This window comes from Mesoplodon mirus (genome assembly GCF_964341445.2).
Source record: "Mesoplodon mirus genome assembly, chromosome: 11".
In the NCBI taxonomy this organism is placed as follows: Eukaryota; Metazoa; Chordata; class Mammalia; order Artiodactyla; family Ziphiidae; genus Mesoplodon; species Mesoplodon mirus.
Window position 1 is genome coordinate 24,486,329 of NC_138987.1, and position 24,285 is coordinate 24,510,613.

At 37.2% G+C, this 24,285-nt stretch overlaps 1 protein-coding gene across 6 annotated transcripts in view; it reads left to right on the forward strand.

Moving 5' to 3' along the window:
- ACTR6 (actin related protein 6) overlaps window positions 1–24,285 on the forward strand; it is a 33,284-nt gene that overhangs the window by 4,614 nt on the left and 4,385 nt on the right. For 2 of the 6 annotated variants that reach the window (XM_082634978.1, XM_082634982.1), the window contains 6 exons: window positions 902–1,037; window positions 1,130–1,186; window positions 11,752–11,850; window positions 11,945–12,023; window positions 17,542–17,713; window positions 19,180–19,318. In XM_082634978.1, coding sequence (XP_082491104.1) covers window positions 902–1,037; window positions 1,130–1,186; window positions 11,752–11,850; window positions 11,945–12,023; window positions 17,542–17,713; window positions 19,180–19,318 — 682 coding nt within the window. The remainder of the gene's footprint in view (window positions 1–901; window positions 1,038–1,129; window positions 1,187–11,751; window positions 11,851–11,944; window positions 12,024–17,541; window positions 17,714–19,179; window positions 19,319–24,285) is intronic. The other 4 variants (XM_082634979.1, XM_082634981.1, XM_082634980.1 and 1 more) reach the window with 4 other exon arrangements.

Consider the following 24,285-nt stretch of genomic DNA (forward strand, 5'->3'; position numbering starts at 1 on the left):
AACCAAGGGTGATTTTTGCTCCTGGGGACATTTGACAAAGTCTGGAGACATTTTTCATTGTCACAACTGGGAGGGTGCTACTGGCATCTAATGTGTAGAGGACACAGATGCTGCTAAACGTCTTACAATGCACAGTGAAACCCCCAACAACAAGGAGTTATCTGGCCCAAAATGTTAGGAGTTCCAAAGTTGAGAAACCCTGCTCTGGAGTCACACTGTCTATGTTTGAATCCTAGCTCTGTTACTTTCTAATCATGTGACCTTGGGCACATTATTTAACTTCTCTGTGCTTCACTTCATCTGTGAAATGGGATTGTTGTGAGGATTAAAACACACACACTCGGGCTTCCCTGGTGGCGCAGTGGTTGAGAGTCCACCTGCCGATGCAGGGGACGTGGGTTTGTGCCCCAGTCCAGGAAGATCCCACATGCCGCGGAGCGGCTGGGCCCGTGAGCCATGGCCGCTGAGCCTGCGCATCCGAGGCTATGCTCCGCAATGGGAGAGGCCACAACAGTGAGAGGCCTGCATACAGCAAAAAAAAAAACAACAAAAAAAAACCCCACACACACTCATGGAGTTTAGAATAGTGCCCAGCATGTCATAAGTGCTCAGTAAAATTAATCTATTAAAATAATTATTATAAACTGTGAAGTGAATATTTACCTTTAAAAGTTGATCACAGATTTTTTATCATTTTCCACAAAAATATCATGTTTTAAAGTTTACGCATTATAAAGAGCTTGTGACAGAATTAGGAATGTTATTTTAAATTAACATTTTTCCTATAAATAAAGTTTTTGTCTTTCTGCTTGTTTTAGTTTGCTACCTTTATTTATTGCTTTAAATTAATTATACTCTTATTCAGTGTGTTTATTTTTTCTTTATCTTTTTTTTTAAATAGCTGGGGCTCTCAGTGCACATAGGTATTTCCGAGATAATCCTTCCGAATTATGTTGTATCATTGTAGATAGTGGATATTCCTTTACACATATAGTTCCTTATTGTAGAAGTAAAAAGAAAAAAGAAGCAATTATTCGGTGAGTTGCATTCAATTTTCATCTTATTTCTTAGAATAAAACTGAATGAAATGTGTAATAAACTGAACCAAATTTGAATTCTCCCTTTTTAGGATAAATGTGGGAGGAAAACTCCTAACCAATCATCTAAAAGAGATTATATCTTACAGGTAATATTTAGCTTTGATTCTTTGGGAGGATGGGATGCTGGGGGTGAACTTTTTAAAGTAATTTAAAATTATTCCTTACCTTTAGTTCTAAGTTCAGGTGGCAATTCTATATTATTGCTTAGAAGACTATATCACATATATAAATACTAATGATGTTCAAGTTGAAAAGCTTTCTAACATATGAAATGGTAGTGTCCACCAAAAAGACATTTCCAAATTCTAGAGAGCTTAATACATTAATAATATTTTTAAATTACAAATGTATATGTACCTCGTAAAACAAATTTTAAAATGCGTATAAGGAAATAAGGATCCAAAAAGAAAATAAATCTCTGCCTTCCCTTTCCATTTCTCTTGTCAGTTTTACTCCATACACAGCATAATATTTCAACTTTATTATCTTTTATTCTTTTTTAATCTCTATAAGCCTTAATAATATATTGATATGTTTCTGGATTAGCCAATATTAGTTGACTGTCCACTATTAAAAGATGAAGAATTAGTGTACTTAATCACGTGCCAACTCTTCTCCTGCCTCCTAAATTTTGTTAATGATATTATTTTTAGTTTTATTGTGTTTAAAAACGTAAGTAGAATTCTTAAATCTCAGTTTTTGCTACATTAACTTTGACCGGTATGATACTGTCAGTATCTCTTGGCTTCCCTCTGTGTTATATATGAAAATAAGTGCATCTACATTTCCTTCTAACTTTCTTCCCTCCTTTTCTTTCTCTCAGATGTATCATTACTTTTTTAAACAGCTTTATTGAGATATAATTCTCATAACATACAATTCACCCATTTAAAGTGTACAGTTCAATGGTTTTTAGCATATGCATCCATCACCACAGTCAATTTTAGAACATTTCATTACCCCCAAAAGAAGCCCAATCCCCTTAGAGCTGTCTTACCCATCTCTAGCACATTAAAAAAAAAAAAACTTTTTATTTTGAAATACAGACACAAGAAGTTGCAAGATAGTACACAGAGCCCTGTGTATCCTTAGTGACATTTTATATAACTAGTAGAACATAAAAATGATAAAATTGACGTTGGTGCAATACTGTTAACCAGACCACAGATTATATTCAGTTTTCACTATTTTTTATGTGCACTTGTCTGCCTGTAGTTCTGTGTGATTTTTATCCCATGTATAGACTCATAAACACCGTCACAGTCAAGATACAGAACTGTTCCACCATTACAAAGGAACTTCTATGTGCTCCCCCTTTATATTTGCTCCCCTACCCTGTCCCAGTACCTTGGCAATCGCTAATCTGCTTTCCATTTCTATAGTTCTATTATTTCAAGAATGTTAGAGAAACAGAATCATATAGTATGTAACCTTTAGAGATTGACTTTTTTCATTGCTATACCATTTCTTCTTAATTACTGGAATTTATAATATTTACATAATGCTCTTTACTATAGTTAAGTCTTCTTGCCTTGATTATAGATTAATTTTAAAAATAGAAAACTTATAAATAGTATTTACAATATTATGATTATGTGAATGTTAGTCATTATGAAACCAAACAGAATTAGGCTCAGCTTCAAAAAGTTTATATGTTTAATTCCCTTTCCCAGAAACAGCAAATTAGAAAGGTAAGGGAAGGCTGATACAGATGAGGACATTAACCAAAACCCAGGCAGTTTGAGTCCAAAGCCTATATACTTAGTCCTTCTGAATGAAACACTGAATGAAAAAAAATTCATATATTTTTAAAAGCAAGGCTGTTAAAGTCCAACTTGAGGAGAAGAAGCTTGCAGGAACAACTGATGAAAAAGAATGATAATGAAAAGAGACTTCTCTAGTAGATGATAAAAAATTTAAAACTAATAATTAAATTAAGATGACACTTGTATAAGAATTAACTGACAGGGACTTCCCAGTGGTGCAGTGGTTAAGACTCTGTGCTCCCAATGAAGGGGGCCTGGGTTCGATCCCTGGTCAGGGAATGAGGTCCCACATGCATGCCACAACTAAGAGTTTGCATGCCGCAACTTAGGATCCCACGTGCTGCAACTAAGACCCAGCGCAACCAAATTAAATAAATAAATAAATATTTTTTTAAAAAAGAAGAATTAGCTGACAGATCAGTGACACTGAATTGTTAATCCTAAATCAAACATTATATGTAAAAAAAAAAGTAATTACATATTAAACAAAGCATCAGAAACCAATGAGGAGGGGAGTAACTGTTCAAGAAAGGATACAGGTAAAGTTGCCTGTTTGGAGAAAAATTAAGATTTTACTTTGCCTCATGCACTGAAATTCAGATGGTTGTAAGACTTAAATATAAAAATAAAACCACAAGAAATATTTAACTGAGTTGCTAAGCATAAAAACAGTGGAAGAGGGCTTCCCTGGTGGTGCAGTGGTTAAGAATCTGCCTGCCAAGTCAGGGGACACAGGTTCGAGCCGTGGTCTGGGAAGATCCCACATGCCGCAGAGCAACTAAGCCCGTGCACAACTACTGAGCCTGCGCTCTAGAGCCCGCAAGCCACAACTACTGAGCTCACGTGCCACAACTATTGAACCCCGCATTCCTAGAGCCCATGCTGTGCAACAAGAGAAACCACTGCAATGAGAAGCCCACGCACTGCAATGAAGGGTAGCCCCCGCTTGCCACAACTACAGAAAGCCCACACTCAGCAACAAAGACCCAACGCAGCCACAAATAAATAAATAAATAAATAAATAAATTTATTTTTTAAAAAACAGTGGAAAAAGTAACAAAGGGTGTATTTTCTTACAACTTCTTCTTTTTTTTTTTTTTTTTTTTCTCGGTACGCGGGCCTCTCACTGTTGTGGCCTCTCCCATTGCGGAGCACAGGCTCCAGACGCTCAGGCTCAGCGGCCATGGCTCATGGGCCCAGCCGCTCCACGGCATGTGGGATCTTCCGGACTGGGGCACGGACCCGTGTCCCCTGCATCGGCAGGAGGACTCTCAACCACTGTGCCACCAGGGAAGCCCACTTCTTTTTAAAATAAACTTTTTATTGAAGTAAAACATATATAAAAAGAAGTTTAAGACCGTGAGTGTACAACTCAGTGAATTTTCAAAAAGTGAATACACTCATGTAACCAGAACACAGTTCAAGCAGAATATTACCAGCACCTTAGCCCCGCTTTTGTCTCTGTTTAGTCTGAAAACAACTGACTTAAGGACAGGATAGATTTTGCCAGCTTTTGTTTTTTAACTATGTAAAAATTTTAAACCTTATGTACATCAAAAGCCTTTGTAAGCAAAACTAAAGTAAACAATCCTGAGAAATAAACCTGAAAGAAATATGACACAGGGTTGTTTTCTTTAATATATTAAGAGCTCTTATCAATCCATAAGAAAAACACTACCCCAGTATAAAATGGTTAGATAATTTTCAGAATACAGATGGTCAGTGTCACAAATAGATAATCATTGGAGAATTACATGTTGTCAAAGATTATAAAATGGATAATTCTCAGACATAAAAAGTGTTAAACATCTGTAGTAATCACAGATTCAGATATTTATTCAGATATTTATTGAGCATTTATTTAGGAGCTTGCGATGCAAAACAAAAGAATTCCTCTTATGGCACATTCTAGTAGAGAAAATGCTAATTAAAATACTACTCTTACAATCCAAATTAATAGAATTTTTTCAAAAGGTGTTACAGATTTGTGATATGGACACTCTTATTTGCTGCTGGTCAGAGTATAATTTGAAATAACTTTTCTGGTAAACAATTTTGCAATATACCAAGAGACTAAATATTTCATATTATGTGTCCTAGAGTATGAATAAATAATGGGATAATCAGAGATATTGATTAAGATGCCTGTATTTCGACTAAAGGGACTATGCTAAACACTTTACATGTATGATTAGAATTATTTACTTCTTGCAGCTGTATTAAGTTGGTGAACTTATTACCTATTTAGAGTTGAAGAGATTGAGTCCCAAAGAGATAAAGTAATTTGTCTACTAAGTTGTGATTAAGCCTGTCTCAGACTCCAAAGTCCATGTTTATAAATACATGAGTATTTTTCCTCCTGATCTAAACTTTCAATATTTGGAACATGGATAAATACACATTAATAGATCCCTCTGGTTGAAATATGGTAGGGCAATAAGAACCTGCTCTATACAAAAGTAAATAAAATTAAATTTAGAAAGAAATATGATAAGGCATTAAATCATATTTTTAAAGAATATGTAATAGCATAAGAAAATGTTCATGAGATAATGTTTGGGCTAAAACATAAAAAGTGAAAATCTATGTGCAGAGAAAAATATTCAAAGGAAATAACCTCAGATTTTTGTTTGTTTTTAAAAACATCTTTATTTTCTACATTAAGCCTGTGTTGTCTCTAATTCACTCATCAAATATTTAAGCATCGGGCTTCCCTGGTGGCGCAGTGGTTGAGAGTCCGCCTGCCGATGCAGGGGACACGGGTTCGTGCCCCGGTCTGGGAAGATCCCACATGCCGCAGAGCGGCTGGGCCCGTGAGCCATGGCCGCTGAGCCTGCGCGTCCGGAGCCTGTGCTCTGCAAGGGGAGAGGCCACAACAGTGAGAGGCCCGCCTACCGCAAAAAAAAAAAAAAAAAAAAAAAAATTTAAGCATCTACTTTTTGCCATTTACCGTGTGCTGCTGACTAACAGTACTTCTCTAATAGGAAAAGAAAGTGCACATAGTTAAGGCACTTTAGCAAGATTCTATGCAGAATAGTTGGAAGAAAATGTTTCCCTTTAATTGGATAATCCTTGCCACTAAAAACCTCTATTTTCAATTTCCTTCTGCAAACTCAACTGTTTGCCCTCAGAGGGATAATGGGGAGATTAAATAAAATAATGGAATGGGTATTCCATAAAGTTAAACATATTTTACACATTCAAAAATTTAATATTTAAAAAAAATCAGCTATCTGAAAATTTAATTCCAGAAGAATATTTTAAATGATAATTGTAAGTTATGTTTAAATTTGCTCTTTTTTTTAATTAGTCATCAATTTTATACACATCGTTTATACATGTCATTCCCAATCGCCCAATTCATCACACCCCCACCATCCCCACGGCTTTCCCCCCTTGGTGTCCATACGTTTGTTCTCTACATCTCTGTCTCAACTTCTGCCCTGCAAACCGGTTCATCTGTACCATTTTTCTAGGTTCCACATATATGCGTTAATATACGATATTTGTTCTTCTCTTTCTGACTTACTTCACTCTGTATGACAGTCTCTAGATCTCTCCATATCTCTACAAATGACCCAATTTCATTCCTTTTTATGGCTGAGTAATATTCCATTGTATATATGTACCACATCTCCTTTATCCATTCGTCTGTCAATGGGCATTTAGGTTGCTTCCATGACCTGGCTATTGTAAATAGTGCTGCATTGAACATTGGGGTGTATGTGTCTTTTTGAATTATGGTTTTCGCTGGGTATATGGCCAGTAGTGGGATTGCTGGGTGGTATGGTAGTTCTATTTTTAGCTTTTTAAGGAACCTCCATACTGTTCTCCATAGTGGCTGTATCAATTTACATTCCCACCAACAGTGCAAGAGGGTACCCTTTTCTCCACACCCTCAACAGCATTTATTGTTTGTAGATTTTCTGATGATGCCCATTATTACTGGTGTGAAGTGATACCTCACTGCAGTTTGATTTGCATTTCTCTAATAATTAGTGATGTTGAGCAGCTTTTCATGTGTTTCTTGGCCATCTGCATGTCTTCTTTGGAGAAATGTCTATTTAGGTCTTCTACCCATTTTTGAACTGGGTTGTTTGTTTTTTTAATATTGAGCTGCATGAGCTGTTTATATATTTTGGAGATTAATCCTTTGTCAGTTGCCTCGTTTGCAAATATTTTCTCCCATTCTGAGGGTTGTCTTTTCTTTTTTTTTTTTTTTTATGCGGTACGCGGGCCTCTCACTGTTGTGGCCTCTCCCATTGTGGAGCACAGGCTCCAGACGCGCAGGCTCAGCGGCCATGGCTCACGGGCCTAGCCGCTCCGTGGTATGTGGGATCTTCCCGGACCAGGGCATGAACCCGTGTCCCCTGCATCGGCAGGCGGACTGTCAACCACTGCGCCACCAGGGAAGCCCTGAGGGTTGTCTTTTCATCTTATTTATGGTTTCCTTTGCTGTGCAAAAGCTTTGAAGTTTCATTAGGTCCCATTTGTTTATTTTTCTTTTTATTTCCATTACTCTAGGAGGTGGATCAAAAAAGATCTTGCTGTGATTTATGTCATAGAGTGTTCTTCCTATGTTTTCCTCTAAGAGTTTTACAATGTCCAGTCTTACATTTAGGTCTCTAATCCATATTGAGTTTATTATTGTGTATGGTGTTAGGGAGTGTTCTAATTTCATTCTTTTACATGCAGCTGTCCAGTTTTCCCAGCACCACTTATTGAAGAGACTGTCTTTTGTCTATTGTATATCCTTGCCTCCTTTGTCATATATTAGTTGACCATAGGTGCGTGGGTTTATCTCTGGGCTTTCTATCTTGTTACATCGATCTGTGTTTCTGTTTTTGTGCCAGTACCATATTGTCTTGATTACTGTAGCTTTGTAGTAAAGTCTGAAGTCAGGGAGTCTGATTCCTCCAGCTCCGTTTTTTTCCTTCAAGACTGCTTTGGCTATTTGGGATCTTTTGTGTCTCCATACAAAGTTTAAGATTTTTTGTTTTAGTTCCATAAAAAATGCCATTGGTAATTTGATAGGGATTCCATTGAATCTGTAGATTGCTTTGGGTAGTACAGTCTTTTTCACAATATTGATTCTTCCAATCCAAGAACATGGTATATCTCTCCATCTGTTGGTATCATCTTTAATTTCTTTCATCAGTATCTTATAGTTTTCTGCATACAGATCTTTTGTCTCCCTAGGTAGGTTTTTTCCTAGGTATTTTATTTTTTGTTGCAGTGGTAAATGGGAGGGTTTCCTTAATTTCTCTTTCAGATTTTTCATCATTAGTGTATAGGAATGCAAGAGGTTTCTGTGCATTAATTTTGTATCCTGCAACTTTACCAAATTAATTGATTAGCTCTAGTAGTTTCCTGGTGGCATCTTTAGGATTCTCTATGTATGGTATCATGTCATATGCAAACAGTGACAGTTTTACTTCTTCTTTTCCAATTTGTATTCCTTTTATTTCTTTTTCTTCTCTGATTGCCGTGGCTAGGACTTCCAAAACTATGTTGAATAATAGTGGTGAGAGTGGACATCCTTGTCTTGTTCCTGATCTTAGAGGAAATGCTTTCAGTTTTTCACCATTGAGAATTATGTTTGCTGTGGGCTTGTCGTATATGGCATTTGTTATGTTGAGGTAGAGTCCCTCTATGCCCACTTTCTGGAGAGTTTTTACCATAAATGGGTGTTGAATTTTGTCAGAAGCTTTTTCTGCATCTATTGAGATGATCATATGTTTTTTCTTCTTCAATTTGTTAATATGGTATATCACATTGATTGATTTGTATATATTGAAGAATCCTTGCATCCCTGGATAAATCACACTTGATCATGCTGTATGATCCTTTTAATGTGTTGTTGGATTCTGTTTGCTAGTATTTTGTTGAGGATTTTTGCATCTATATTCATCAGTGATATTGGTCTGTAATTTTCGTTTTTGTAGTATCTTTGTCTGGTTTAGGTATCAGGGTGATGGTAGCCTCAGAATGAGTTTGGGAGTGTTCCTTCCTGTGCAATGTTTTGGAAGAGTTTGAGAAGAGTGGGTCTTAGCCCTTCTCTAAATGTTTGATAGAATTCACCTGTGAAGCCATCTGGTCCTGGACATCTGTTTGTTGGAAGATTTTTAATCACAGTTTCAGTTTCATTGCTTGTGATTAGTGTGCTCATATTTTCTATTTCTTCCTGGTTCAGTCTTGGAAGGTTATACCTTTCTAAGAATTTGTCCATTTCTTACAGGTTGTCCATTTTATTGGCATAGGGTTGCTTATAGTAGTCTGTTAGGATGCTTTGTATTTCTGCGGTGTCTGTTGTAACTTCTCCTTTTTCATTTCTAATTTTATTGATTTGAGTCCTCTCCCTCTTTTTCTTGATGAGTCTGGCTAATGGTTTATCAATTTTGTTTATCTTCTCAAAGAACTAGCTTTTAGTTTTATTGATCTTTGCTATTGTTTTCTTTGTTTCTATTTCATTTATTTCTGCTCTGATCTTTATGATTTCCTTCCTCCTGCTAACTTTGGGTTTTGTTTTTTCTTCTTTCTCTAGTTCCTGTAGGTGTAAGTTTAGATTGTTTATTTGAGATTTTTCCTGTTTCTTGAGGTAGGCTTCTATAGCTACAAACTTCTCTCCTAGAACTGCTTTTGCTGCATCCCACAGGTTTTGGATCATCGTGTTTTCATTGTCATTTGTCCCTAGGTATTTTTTCATTTCCTCTTTGATTTCTTCAGTGATCTCTTGGTCATTTAGTAATGTATTGTTTACCCTCCATGTGTTTGTGTCTTTTACGGTTTTTTCCCTGTAATTCATTTCTAATCTCATAGCGTTGTGGTCAGAAAAGATGCTTGATATGATTTCAGTTTTCTTAAATTTACTGAGGCTTGATTTGTGACACAAGATGTGATCTATCCTGGAGAATGTACTGTGCGCACTTGAGAAGAAAGTGTAATCTGCTGTTTTGGAATGGAATGTCCTATAAATATCAACTAAATCTATCTGGTCTTTTGTGTCATTTAAAGCTTCTGTTTCCTCATTTTTATTTTATTTATTTATTTATTTATTGTGTTATGCGGGCCTCTCACTGTTGTGGCCTCTCCCATTGCGGAGCACAGGCTCCGGACACACAGGCTCAGCGGCCATGGCTCATGGGCCCAGCCGCTCCATGGCATGTGGGATCTTCTCGGACCGGGGCACGAACCCGCGTCCCCTTCATCGGCAGGCAGACTCTCAACCACTGCGCCACCAGGGAAGCCCCTGTTTCCTCATTTATTTTCATTTTGGATGATCTGTCTATTGGTGAAACTGAGTTGTTAAGGTCCCCCACTATTATTGTGTTACTGTCAATTTCCTCTTTTATAGCTGTTAGCAGTTGCCTTATGTATTGAGGTGCTACTATGTTGGGTGCATATATATTTATAATTGTTATATCTTCTTCTTGGATTGATCCCTTGATCATTATGTAGTGTCCTTCCTTGTCTCTTGTAACATTCTTTATTTTAGAGTCTATTTTATCTGATCTGAGTATTGCTAATCCAGCTTTCTTTTGATTTCCATTTGCATGGAATATCTTTTTCCATCCCTTCACTTTCAGTCTGTATGTGTCCCTAGGTCTGAAGTGGGCCTCTTGTGGACAGCATATATATGGGTCTTGTTTTTGTATCCATTCAGTGAGCCTGTGTCTTTTGGTTGGAGCATTTAATCCATTCACCTTTAAGGTAATTATCGATATTTATGTTCCTATTACCATTTTCTTAATTGTTATGGGTTTGTTTTTTTTTGGTCCTTTTCTTCTCTTATGTTTCCCACTTAGAGAAGTTCCTTTAGCATTTTGGTAGAGCTGGTGTGATGGTGCTGAATTCTCTTACCTGTTTTTTGTCTGTAAAGCTTTTGATTTCTCCATCAAATCTGAATGAGATCCTTGCCGGGTAGAGTAATCTTGCCTGTAGGTTCTTCCCTTTCCTCACTTTAAATATATCATGCCCCTCCCTTCTGGCTTGTAAAGTTTCTGCTGAGAAATCAGCTCTTAACCTTATGGGAGTTCCCTTTATGTTTTCATTTTTCCCTTGCTGCTTTCAGTAATTTTTCATTGTCTTTAATTTTTGCCAGTTTGATTACTATGTGTCTCGGTGTGTTTCTCTTTGGGTTCATCCTGTATGGGACTGTCTGCGCTTCCTGGACTTGGGTGGCTATTTCCTTTCCCATGTTAGGGAAGTTTTCGACTATAATCTCTTCAAGTATTTTCTCTGGTCCTTTCTCTCTCTCTTCTCCTTCTGGGACCCCTATAATGCGAATGTTGTTGTGTTTAATGTTGTCCCAGAGGTCTCTTAGGCTGTCTTCATTTCTTTTCATCCTTTTTTCTTTATTCTGTTCCACAGCAGTGAATTCCACCATTCTGTCTTCCAGGTCACTTATCCGTTCTTCTGCCTCAGTTATTCTATTGATTCCTTCTAGTGTAGTTTTCATTTCAGTTATTGTATTGTTCATCTCTGTTTGTTTGTTCTTTAATTCTTCTAGGTCTTTGTTAAACATTTCTTGCATTTTCTCGATCTTTGCCTCCATTCTTTTTCCGAGGTCCTGGATCGTCTTCACTCTCATTATTCTGAATTCTTTTTCTGGAAGCTTTCCTATCTCCACTTCATTCAGTTGTTTTTCTGGGGTTTTATCTTGTTCCTTCATCTGGTACATAGTCCTCTGCCTTTTCATCTTGTCTGTCTTTCTGTGAATGTGGGTTTTGTTCCACAGGCTGCAGGATTGTAGTTCTTCTTGCTTCTGCTGTCTGCCCTCTGGTCGATGAGGCTATCTAGGAGGCTTGTGCAAGTTTCCTGATGGGAGTGACTGGGGGTTGGTCTAAATTTTTTTCATTTCATGTTACCGTTTTTTTTCTGTTTAGGCAGTTACATGTTATGGATGAAACACATGTGATTAATCAAGTGAAAGAAGATGTATGCTATGTGTCTCAGGATTTTTATAGAGACATGGATATTGCCAAGTATGTATAATGGTAACCTAAGAATTGGAAAGTTGATTCTTGGGTAATGTTACACATAGTTAAAATATTTCTAAGTCTATGTTTTGTTTTCCAGGTTGAAAGGAGAAGAAAATACAGTAATGGTAGACTATGTTTTGCCTGACTTTAGTACAATTAAAAAGGGCTTTTGTAAGGTAATTTTTAAAACTTTATTTTATATTGGCGTATAGTTGATTTACAGTGTTGTGTTAATTTCAGGTGTACACCAAAGTGATTCAGTTATACATATATCTATTCTCTTTCAGATCCTTTCCCATATAGGTTATTACAGAGTATTAAGTAGAGTTCCCTGTGCTGTACAGTAGGTTTTTGTTGATTATCTATTTTATATATAACAGTGTGTGTTAATCCCAACCTCCTAATTTATCCCTCCTCCGACCTTTCTCCTTTGGTAACCATAAGTTTGTTTTCTAAGTTTGTGATGTAATTTAAAAAATACTCAATGATATTTCTTCAAGTGACCACCTCAGTCAGTTTTGAACAGCATCCAGCTGGGATGGGTGGAATCTCACAGAGTTGTTGATGACTGCCTTCCTGCCTGGTGGCCATTTCTCTAGGGACCAGTGTATGAATGATTAGTTAATATCTCTACTAAAGTTATTTAGAAAAAGAACTATCTGCCATGATAGCCCATGGGACAAATCTAGAGATTAACAGTATCATTACCTATATTATGGTTTACCCTTTTGTGTTTCCTTAAGTATTAGTTTAAGTCCAGTTAGAAGTAGGTTATTTGGGGCCTCCCTGGTGGCGCAGTGGTTGAGAGTCCGCCTGCCGATGCGGGGGATACGGGTTCGTGCCCCGGTCCAGGAGGATCCCATGTGCCGCGGAGCAGCTGGGCCCGTGGGCCGTGGCCGCTGAGCCTGCGCGTCTGGAGCCTGTGCTCCGCAACGGGAGAGGCCACAGCAGTGAGAGGCCCGCGTACTGCAAAAAAAAAAAAAAAAGAAGTAGGTTATTTGTTGTGAATATTACTGACACAGCTGACCCAAGGCTCTGCTATCAGATTGTAGTTGAAAACAGCAAAATCCAGTGCACTTTCAAAGTGTTGAGCAGAGTTTATCTTGGATGTGAAAACAAAGTAATTTCTCCCTATCTTGGAGCAGCTCAGGTAAATTATCAGTTCTGTGGTTGGATAAATGTGAAGTTTGCCCTTCTAGTTACTGGCTTGGTGAGGAATGGTAGGAAGTTAAAAATCTTTGGTCAGAAACTTAAGCACAAGGAGATATTTTCTCAAGGGGACATGTATGGTAATGTTCATTGTAGTGTACATTAAAAGAGTGAGAAATTGGGAAGAGCCTAGGTAGCCACTAATGGTAGAAAAATAGATAAATTTTGATATATTCATATTATAAAATAAGCAGTGAAAATGAAGTAGAGCTATGTGATCATCATGGATAAATCTCAGAAATGTGTTTCTGTCTAAAACATGATGATGTCTAAAAGCAAGTTTTAGAAGGACGTAAACCATTTCAGGCTATTCAGAATAATTATGTTTAGGAATTTATAAATATGAAGTAAAAGTATAAGAACTATGTATGTGAATGATAACACCAAATTTAAAAGGGGAGTGTTACATCTGTGAAGTTACATTAAAATGGTTGGTGGATATATGGGGTTTTTTCTTTTTAATTATTTACTTTTTGGCTGCGTTTCATCTTCGTTGGTGTGCGCAGGCTTTCTCTAGTTGCAGTGAGCGGGTGCTACTCTTTGTTGTGGCGCGTGGGCTTCTCATTGCAGTGGCTTGTCTTGTTGCGGAGCACGGGCTCGCAGAGCACGGGCTCTAGGCACATGGGCTTCAGTAGTTGTGGCATATGGGCTCAGTAGTTGTGGCTTGCGTGCTGTAGAGCACAGGCTCAGTAGCTGTGGTGCATGGGCTTAGTTGCTCTGTGGCATGTGGGATCTTCCTGGAGCAGGGCTCGAACCCGTGTCCCCTGCATTGGCAGGCAGATTCTTAACCACTGCGCCACCAGGGAAGTCCGGATATATGGGTTTTATATAATTATTTATACTTATTTTTATGCCTGAAATTTAAAAAATTTGGTGGCCAGATTTTTGAGGTGAAATACACATCAGAATTTGGAGAAGGCTACCCAGGTCCTTATAAAATCAAAATCATCCTGTAATGTCCTTAGAAACATATCCTTGTGGAAGGACCGAGGCTGGCTTTCAGAAGTGGGAATTGTGACAGATTATGGGATCATGTTGTCTGGCATGAACTGGGGAGAGACACTGGAAGCCCATGTCCCACTTAGGATATGGAAGGTATATTTTTTCTTTACAAGACAAGGAAAACTGCCCCAAACATATAGATACCAAGCCACTTTCTCACTAGGCACATTTGATCATCCTCATTTATTATACCTGATTAAAACAGTCCAGTGATATAAAACACCTTGTGGAGAATTTATAGCACTCTGGACCCATGGTGGTAAAGTAATCCGTATTTCTACAGGGATGGACCCTGAGTAAAGTCTCAGTAATTCCCAGTTCCTCCAAACCTGACTAAAAATCACCTGGGTCACTTGAAGAACAATTGGTATCCATGTTCTCAGTTCCTGTCCCTGAAAATGCTTAGTGCCTAAGTTTGAAAACTTAATCTCTAAAAAAGAAAAAAATCTCTTCCAGATGATTGGACTATCAACTATGTTTGGAAATCTTTCTCTTTTTTAAAATGTAGTTCTCTCCTGCCCTGCAAATGAGAACTTACCAGTTTATTGGACGTTATCTGCTGAACTCTGCCAGCTTCCTTCCCAAATCATAAGCCTTGATTTCTCAGTCCTACACCTTACATAGTGAGCTGCTAGAGTCGTGGTTGTTCCCCCAGTTGATTATTGTTTTACTCATCAGCTTTGGAGCAAAAAGGCAGAAGCCACGTTGTATTGTTTACAGCTCTTTTCTTGGCCTTTGGCCTTGTGATCAGAATCTTGTTATGACTGCACTTCACTAACTGAGTATAGACTCCTTGTTACTTGTACACTTTAACATCAGTTGAGTGGATATAGTCAGTTGGACTGAACTTTTACCAGATGATGGAATGTTACATCAAATATTTATTTCAGAGATAATGGCTTAATCTTTACTTTGTCAATTAATGATAAAATTTTTACCACAATACATGTTAAATTGTGTACATCTTAATAATTTTTAAGGTTTAGAAATGGTTATATTTTGTATATGTTAGGATTACTCCTAAAATATATTTTTTTAATTTAATACTTGATTAACTTGTTTTCATCATTGCCTGACAATCAAAATCTTTGATGAGGGCTATTAGATACTTATGAAACTAGAAAAACAATACTGCATAAGATGAAAGAGAATTATACTTGTTTGAGAGCCTTTATACTTCGGATATTGTTAAACTTGGACCTTGATAGTTTATTCAAGAATATTTTAAAATACTTAGGAAAAACTTACAACCTTGATTTTCTAGTACTGATGATAGTAACAATAATAATAAGGTCTGTAATATTGTTACTGATTACAACTGATAGAAATTCTTGTTTTATTTTTTAACAGAAAGAGGATGCTTACGAAAGTGTAATGAATGCTTTACTGACCTAAATTGAGAAAATTGCCCTCATAGTTAACTGTTACGCCTTTCTGCAGAGCCATTGTAGTTTAAACATTTCTTTCATGGTACCGGAATGAAATTTATGAGGGCTGTACAGTAATTACAACTTGCATTGACTAAAATAGCAACTCCCAGCAGCCTTTATAAATTCCTTCATTTGTCTATGTCTAAAACAAAAATCTTTTTGAAATTGTACTCTTAGAAACAGAAAATACTTGTAGTTCCAGATTATATATTAATGATTAATGGCTTTAGAGCTAACATTCAGCAAGGATATCTAGTTCTGGCTTTTTCTCCCAGTTAGATATTTGACCTGGGTCAGTCACATGATCAGGGCTGTGGACTAGATAACCTCTAATGTTTTGTCAAATTAAATTCTCCAAGTCTGTATCTGTCTCAAGTTATTTTGAGTGTTGACAATATGAGTTATATCCTGTACACTCAAGCCAATATCATTTTTAAATGAATTTGTAAATTTATAGGAAGTAATTTCCATTCTGCCTGAAATACTTTATCTGTGAAGAAATAATATTCTTCTCTTTGCTAGTGCAACCATAGTTTAATCAGGTTGAAAGTGATGTGTAGTTTTCCTTGTTCTTCCTAGGGTACTGTGAATTTTGCATAATTTGGGATATTTTTATTTAAAAATAATGTTTCAAGGGACTTCCCTGGTAGTCCAGTGGTTAAGAATCCATGTTTCCAGTGCAGGGGGTGCAGGTTTGATCAACTGGTCTGGGAACTAAGATCCCACATGCTATATGATGTGGCCAAAAAATTTTTTTTAAAAAGAAAGTTTCAAGCATGGAATTTCCAAATGATAGAAATCAGAATCATTAATATCCAGGTTAAGAGAGGCAATGTAGTAGTAGGAATGTATTGCGTGTTCTTGAGTTATTAGTTGAATGATCTTGAGCAAGTCACATAACCTTGCCTAGCGCAATTGCATCATTTGTAAAAGGAAAATATATCTGCCTTACCGGGTTATATGAGAATTCAGTATGATAATGTATGTAAAATGCCTAAAACAAACACACATTGTTGACTCGCATGCTATACTGGGTAGTGGATATGTGATGGCGAACAGTGTAGATGATGAAGGGATAATACAGAGTGATAGTAAGAATACTAGAGGGACCTTTTATTTGGGAGTCAGAAGAAGCCTCTCTGAGGAAGCTGAAACCTGAACAGAGAGTAGATGACTAATTATATTAAGGAATAGTTTTTATATACTTTACTCTTTAACAATAAATTATTAATATTTCTTTTCATATATTTTAAGTATTTTTATATTTATATAGAGGATTGGGATATACTCTGTTACAGGTGGAAAATTGCATATACGAGTCAAATGAAGTTAATGTCTTTAACAATCTAGAAGAGCTGATGAGTCTTAGTACAATTGACAGGGACAATTATTTTAATGATGTAGAATGCTGTAGAAGGAGATTATTTTTTTCTGGCCCCTTCAGGAGCACAGCTCACAGAGTGGGTGGGTTAACAGAAAATATATAGCAAAAGAATTTCAGTGATAAAGTCCATGTATTTGGTTAAATCATTTTGGAAACTGGTTTTTGAATAGAGATTGAATAAATAATAAAGAAATTTAATGATGTAGGCTTTTTGCACAAGGGAAAGGGGAAATCCTAATAGAATAAAACCATAGTGCCCAATAAACATCTCAGGCAAGGCCAGGGGAGTGAAAGTAGATAGTGGTGGAAACATAAGGTACAGTGTTTTTTTATTTAGAGTATGTTCTTTGTTCTTTAGAAACTGGAATCACTCTGTTCTTAGAGGTAGATTATGAAGTTCCTTCTCCTCTATTCTCCTTTTCTTTCTTTCTATTTTAAAATGTGTGGAATAAAGCCAGATCATCTTTGGGGGAATAGCTATATTAAGAGTCAATAGTTATTTATTTGTGTGGTTACGCAACAGCAGAGAAGACCACATTTTTCTAACTTTTGAGAATCCTGAAACTTCTAAGAACATGGTTAATATATTGGTATTACATATTACTAAATGTTATTAGTGATGTGAGCTAGATAACATAACTTAAACATTTCATCTTATTTTTCTTTAAGCCAAGAGAAGAAATGGTGTTAAGTGGAAAGTATAAATCTGGGGAACAAATTCTTCGTCTGGCCAATGAGAGATTTGCTGTTCCAGAAATACTCTTTAATCCTTCTGATATAGGAATTCAAGAAATGGGAATTCCAGAAGCTATTGTCTATTCAATTCAGAACTTACCTGAAGGTGCATAAATAATGAGGAGTAATGATATTTTTTAAAAATCATAAGCTCTGTGAACCCTAGAGAAATCATCTGTTTCTTCTAAATAATTTGAGCAAATGGCTACTTTATTTGCAGAGATTTCCAGATCTAACTTGAATAATTCTTTATTGTACTTTATTTTACTTGAATAATTCTTTATTGGTCCTAGATTATAAATTTGATAGAGGAAGAGTAATTATGGTCTGCTTACATATGAAGAAATTCATCTCTTTATAAGTATTAAATTGCTATATCCATTTAAAAAGTTTTAATTTAAGCCAAATTTGCACAGAGTAGAAATTTATAATTTAACAATTTAATGGGTTTTAGCTGTTGATGAGACTGGTTTATTCCTTCTGTTACATTTCGATTAATATACAGGAAGTTAGTTTTAATGAGATTGAAGTATAGTGCTTCACAGTGATTTCTGGGTTCTCCTGAAGCATGATTTAACTAAATAATGTTCTAAAGTTTTGGAGTACCTTTATAGCTTAAAAATGTCTTCCTAGTTCATAAGGAACAGTGTAGGCAGTGGAGAAAATCTTGCCTATGCAGTGTCCTTTCCTCCCATTAAAAAAGAAAAAAAGTCAGATAATGCCATCACCGTAATATAGTTATTTCACAACTAATTTCATATTAATATTTCATATTGATTTCTCATTTTATCTAAAGTTGCAGTCATGAGATATACAACATTTTGTACTACACTGTATTAATGTTGTGTTGTAAGACTCAATATTAACGTAGCAGTACTCTGTCCCTGTTTTGTGACCAGAAGCATTAGGTGGGATTGCCAGTACCTATCAATTCCTGATAAATTTCCCAGTGGTGCTTAGTAGCCCTTTAAGATTGACTAACCATGTGTCACTTAATACTTGCTACCATGTAACTTTAATGAGTATAGACCATAAGATCCTTTCTTTAATATTATTATAGATTGAGTATTTTTCACTATCAATTGTAAGTGTTGCACAATATGTATGTGTGTCTCAGATAACATGGAAACTTGGATTTTCAAGTTAAAAATGTCATGAAGGACCTCCTTTTGATCATTATACTAGCTAACAGTCTCAGCCTACATAAAGACCTCCTCCATTTTAGAGGAGAACAATTTTAATTTTCAAATGTCTGCTACTAGAATTTTACTCATTTATGTATAGCTTACATGTATATGTAATAAGTTGCTAGTAGTTCAACCCCTTCACCTTAGCCTTTCTTTTAAAGATCTATGAGGTCATATTTCTGTTTAATATGTATATTTGTATAAATGTTAACCTCCTTACAAAATCTTATAAGTTATATGGTTATAAAAAACTATACGGTTTCCCAACCAGTAACTTTCATCCCTAATTGCTTTTACCTAATCTCTCATGCCCATTTCTCCAGAAAGATAAGTAAACAGATTTTCTAATGCCTTTTTTCTTTCTCCTATTTTTCTCTTTTAAAAGAAATGCAGCCGCATTTTTTTAAGAACATTGTTTTGACAGGAGGAAATTCCCTTTTCCCTGGATTTAGGGATCGGGTTTACTCGGAAGTTCGATGTCTCACTCCAACAGATTATGATGTTTCTGTTGTGCTGCCTGAAAAGTAAGTGTTGGCTTATATAGAAACAAATCACGGAAGTTAGTTTGCAGTTAAAGAGGTCTGTAGGCAGACTTGAGTTTAAAGCCTGGTTCTACTGGGTTGCCAGGTTTATTTCACCTTTGGGATGCTCATTTTTCTTTTCACAAAAAGTGAAATGATATAGCTGCTTTACAGTCGTTGACAGGAAGACACTGGAACTCACCAAAAAAGATACCCCACATCCAAAGACAAAGGAGAAGCCAAAATGAGATGGTAGGAGGGCTGCAATCACAGTAAAATCAAATCCATAACTGCTGGGTGGGTGACTCACAGACTGGAGAACACCTATACCACAGAAGTTCACCCACTGGAGTGAAGGTTCTGAGCCCCACGTCAGGCTTCCTAACCTGGGGGTCTGACAACGGGAGGAGGAATTCCTAGAGAATCAGACTTTGAAGGTTAGTGGGATTTGATTGCAGGACCTTGACAGGACTGGGGGAAACAGAGACTCCACTCTTGGAGGGCACACACAAAGTAGTGTGTGCATCAGGACCCAGGGGAAGGAGCAGTAACCCCAGGGGAGACTGAACCAGACCTACCTTCTAGTGTTGGAGGGTCACCTGCAGAGGTGGGGGGTGGCTGTGGCTCACTGTGGGGACAAGGACACTGGCAGCAGAAGTTCTGGGAAGTACTCCTTGGCGTGAGCCCTCCCAGAGTCTGCCATTAGCCCCACAAAAGAGCCCAGGTAGGCTCCAGTGTTGGATTGCCTCAGTCCAAAAAATCAACAGGGAGGGAACCCAGCCCCACCCATCAGCAGACAAGGGGTTTAAAGTTTTACTGAGCTCTGCCCACCAGAGCAAGAGTCAGCTGTACCCACCACTGGTACCTCCCATTAGGAAACTTGCACAAGCCTCCTAGATAGCCTCATCCACCAGAGGGCAGACAGCAGAAGCAAGAAGAACTACAATCCTGCAGCCTGTGGAACAAAACCCACATTCACAGAAAGACAAACAAGATGAAAAGGCAGAGGGCTATGTACCAGATGAAGGAACAAGATAAAGCCCCAGAAAAACAACTAAGTGAAGTGGAGATAGGCAACCTTCCAGAAAACGAATTCAGAATAATGAGAGTGAAGGCGATCCAGGACCTCAGAAAAAGAATGGAGGAAAAGATCGAGAAAAATGCAAGAAATGTTTAACAAAGACCTAGAAGAATTAAAGAACAAACAGAGATGAACAATACAATAACTGAAATGAAAACTACACTAGAAGGAATCAATAGCAGAATAACTGAGGCAAAAGAATGGACAAGTGACCTGGAAGACAGAATGGTGGAATTCACTGCTGTGGAACAGAAAAAGAAAAAAGAATGAAATGAAATGAAGACAGGCTAAGAGACCTCTGGGACAACATTAAACACCACAACATTCGCATTATAGGGGTCCCAGAAGGAGAAGAGAGAGAGAAAGGACCAGAGAAAATATTTGAAGAAATTATAGTCAAAAACTTCCCTAACATGGGAAAGGAAATAGCCACCCAACTCCAGGAAGTGCAGAAAGTCCCAGGCAGGATAAACCCAGGGAGAAACACGGAAACACATAGTAAACAAATTGGAAAAATTAAAGGCAAAGAAAAATTACTGAAAGCAGCAAGGGAAAAATGACAACATACAATGGAACTCCCATAAGGTTAACAGCTGATTTCTCAGCAGAAACTCTACAAGCCTGAAGGGAGTGGCATGATATACTTAAAGTGATGAAAGGGAAGAAGCTACAACCAAGATTACTCTACCTGGCAAGGATCTCATTCAGATTTGATGGAGAAATCAAAAGCTTTACAGTCAAGCAAAGCTAAGAGAATTCAGCACCACCAAACCAGCTCTACAACAAATGCTAAAGGAACTTCTCTAAGTGGGAAACACAAGAGAAGAAAAGAACCTACAAAATCAAACCCAAAACAATTAAGAAAATGGTCATAGGAATATACATATTGATAATTACCTTCCACATGAATGGATTAAATGCTCCAACCAAAAGACATAGGCTTGCTGAATGGATACAAAATCAAGACCCATCTATATGCTCTCTACAAGAGACCCACTTCAGACCTAGGGACACATACAGACTTAAAGTGATGGGATGGAAAAAGATATTCCATGCAAATGGAAATCAAAAGAAAGCTGGATTAGCAATACTCAGATCAGATAAAATAGACTCTAAAATAAAGAATGTTAGGGCTTCCCTGGTGGCGCCGTGGTTGAGAGTCTGCCTGCCGGTGCAGGGGACAAGGGTTCAAGCCCTGGTCTGGGAGGATCCCACATGCCACGGAGCAGGTGGGTCCGTGGGTCACAACTGCTGAGCCTGCGCGTCTGGAGCCTGTGCTCCGCAACAGGAGAGGCCACGGCGGTGAGAGGCCCACGCACCGCGATGAAGAGTGGCCCCCGCTCACCGCAACTAGGGAAAGCCCTCGCACAGAAACGAAGACCCAACACACCCAAAAATAAATAAATAAATAAATTTATTTAAAAAAAAAAAAAAGAATGTTACAAGAGACAAGGAAGGACACTACATAATAATCAAGGTATCAATCCAGGAAAGATATATAACAATTATAAATATATATGCCCCCCACATAGGAGCACCTCACATAAGGCAACCACTAACAGCTATAAAGAGGAAATCGACAGTAACACAATAATAGTGGGGGACTTTAACACCTCACTTACACCAATGGACAGATCATACAGAATGAAAATAAATAAGGAATCAGAAGCTTTAAATGACACAAAAGACCAGATAGATTTAATTGATATTTATGGGACATTCCATGCAAAAACAGCAGATTACAGTTTCTTCTCAAGTGCGCATGGAACATTGTCCAGGATAGATCACATCTTGGGTCACAAATCAAGCCTCAGTAAATTTCAGAAAATTGAAATCATATCAACCATCTCTTCTGACCACAATGTTATGAGATTAGAAATGAATTACAGGGGAAAAAATGTAAAAACCACAAACACATGGAGGGTAAACAATACTTTACTAAATGACCAAGAGATCACTGGAGAAATCAAAGAGGAAATCAAAAAATACCTAGAGACATGACAATGAAAACACAACGATTCAAAACATGTGGGATGCAGTAAAAGCAGTTCTACGAGAGAAGTTTATAGCTATACAAGCCTACCTCAAGAAACAAGAAAAGGGCTTCCCTGGTGGCGCAGTGGTTGAGAATCTGCTTGCCAATGCAGAGGACATGGGTTTGAGCCCTGGTCTGGGAAGATCCCACATGCCGAGGAGCAACTAGGCCTGTGAGCCACAAATACTGAGCCTGCGTGTCTGGAGCCTTGCTCTGCAACAAGAGAGGCTGCGACAGTGAGAAGCCCGCGCACCGCGATGAAGAATGGCCCCTGCTCACCGCAACTAGAAAGCCCTCACACAGAAACGAAGACCCAACACACCCAAAAATAAATAAATAAATTTATTAAAAAAAAAAAAAACCAAGAAAAATCTCAAACAATCTAACCTTACACCTACAGGAACTAGAGAAAGAAGAACAAACAAAACCCAAAGTTAGCAGAAGGAAGGAAATCATAAAGATGAGAGCAGAAATATAAATGAAATAGAAAGAAAACAATAGCAAAGATCAATAAAACTAAAAGCTGGTTCTTTGAGAAGATAAACAAAATTGATAAACCATTGGCCAGACTCATCAAGAAAAAGAGGGAGAGGACTCAAATCAAATTAGAAATGAAAAGAAGTTAAAACAGACACCGCAGAAATACAAAGCATCCTAAGAGACTACTATAAGCAACCCTATGTCAATAAAATGGACAACCTGGAAGAAATGGACAAATTCTTAGAAAGGTATAACCTTCCAAGACTGAGCCAGGAAGAAATAGAAAATATAAACAGACCAATCACAAGCAATGAAATTGAAACTGTGATTAAAAATCTTTCAACAAACAGATGTCCAGGACCAGATGGCTTCACAGGTGAATTCTATCAAACATTTAGAGAAGAGCTAACACACATCCTTCTCAAACTCTTCCAAAACATTGCAGAGGAAGGAACACTCCCAAACTCATTCTATGAGGCCACCATCACCCTGATACCAAAACCAGACAAAGATACTACAAAAAATATTACAGAACAATATCACTAATGAATATAGATGCAAAAGTCCTCAACAAAATACTAGCAAACAGAATCCAACAACACATTAAAAGGATCATACAGTATGATCAAGTGTGATTTATCCAGGGATGCAAGGATTCTTCAATACACACAAGTCAATCAATGTGATACACCATATTAACAAATTGAAGAAGGAAAACCATATGATCATCTCAATAGATGCAGAAAAAGCTTTTGACAAAATTCAACACCCATTTATGGTAAAAACTCTCCAGAAAGTGGGCATAGAGGGACCCTACCTCAACATAATAAATGTCATATACGACAAACCCACAGCAAACATCATTCTCAATGGTGAAAAACTGAAAGCATTTCCTCTAAGATCAGGAACAAGACAAGGATGTCCACTCTCACCACTATTATTCAACATAGTTTTGGAAGTCCTAGCCACAGCAATCAGAGAAGAAAAAGAAATAAAAGGAATACAAATTGGAAAAGAAGAAGTAAAACTGTCACTGTTTGCATATGACATGATACCATACATAGAGAATCCTAAAGATGCCACCAGGAAACTACTAGAGCTAATCAATTAATTTAGTAAAGTTTCAGGATACAAAATTAATGCACAGAAACCTCTTGCATTCCTATACACTAATGATGAAAAATCTGAAAGAGAAATTAAGGAAACACTCCGATTTGACATTGCAAGAAAAAGAATAAAATACCTAGGAATAAACCTACCTAGGGAGGCAAAAGACCTGTATGCAGAAAACTATAAGATACTGATGAAAGAAATTAAAGATGATATCAATAGATGGAGAGATATACCATGTTCTTGGATTGGAAGAATCAATAT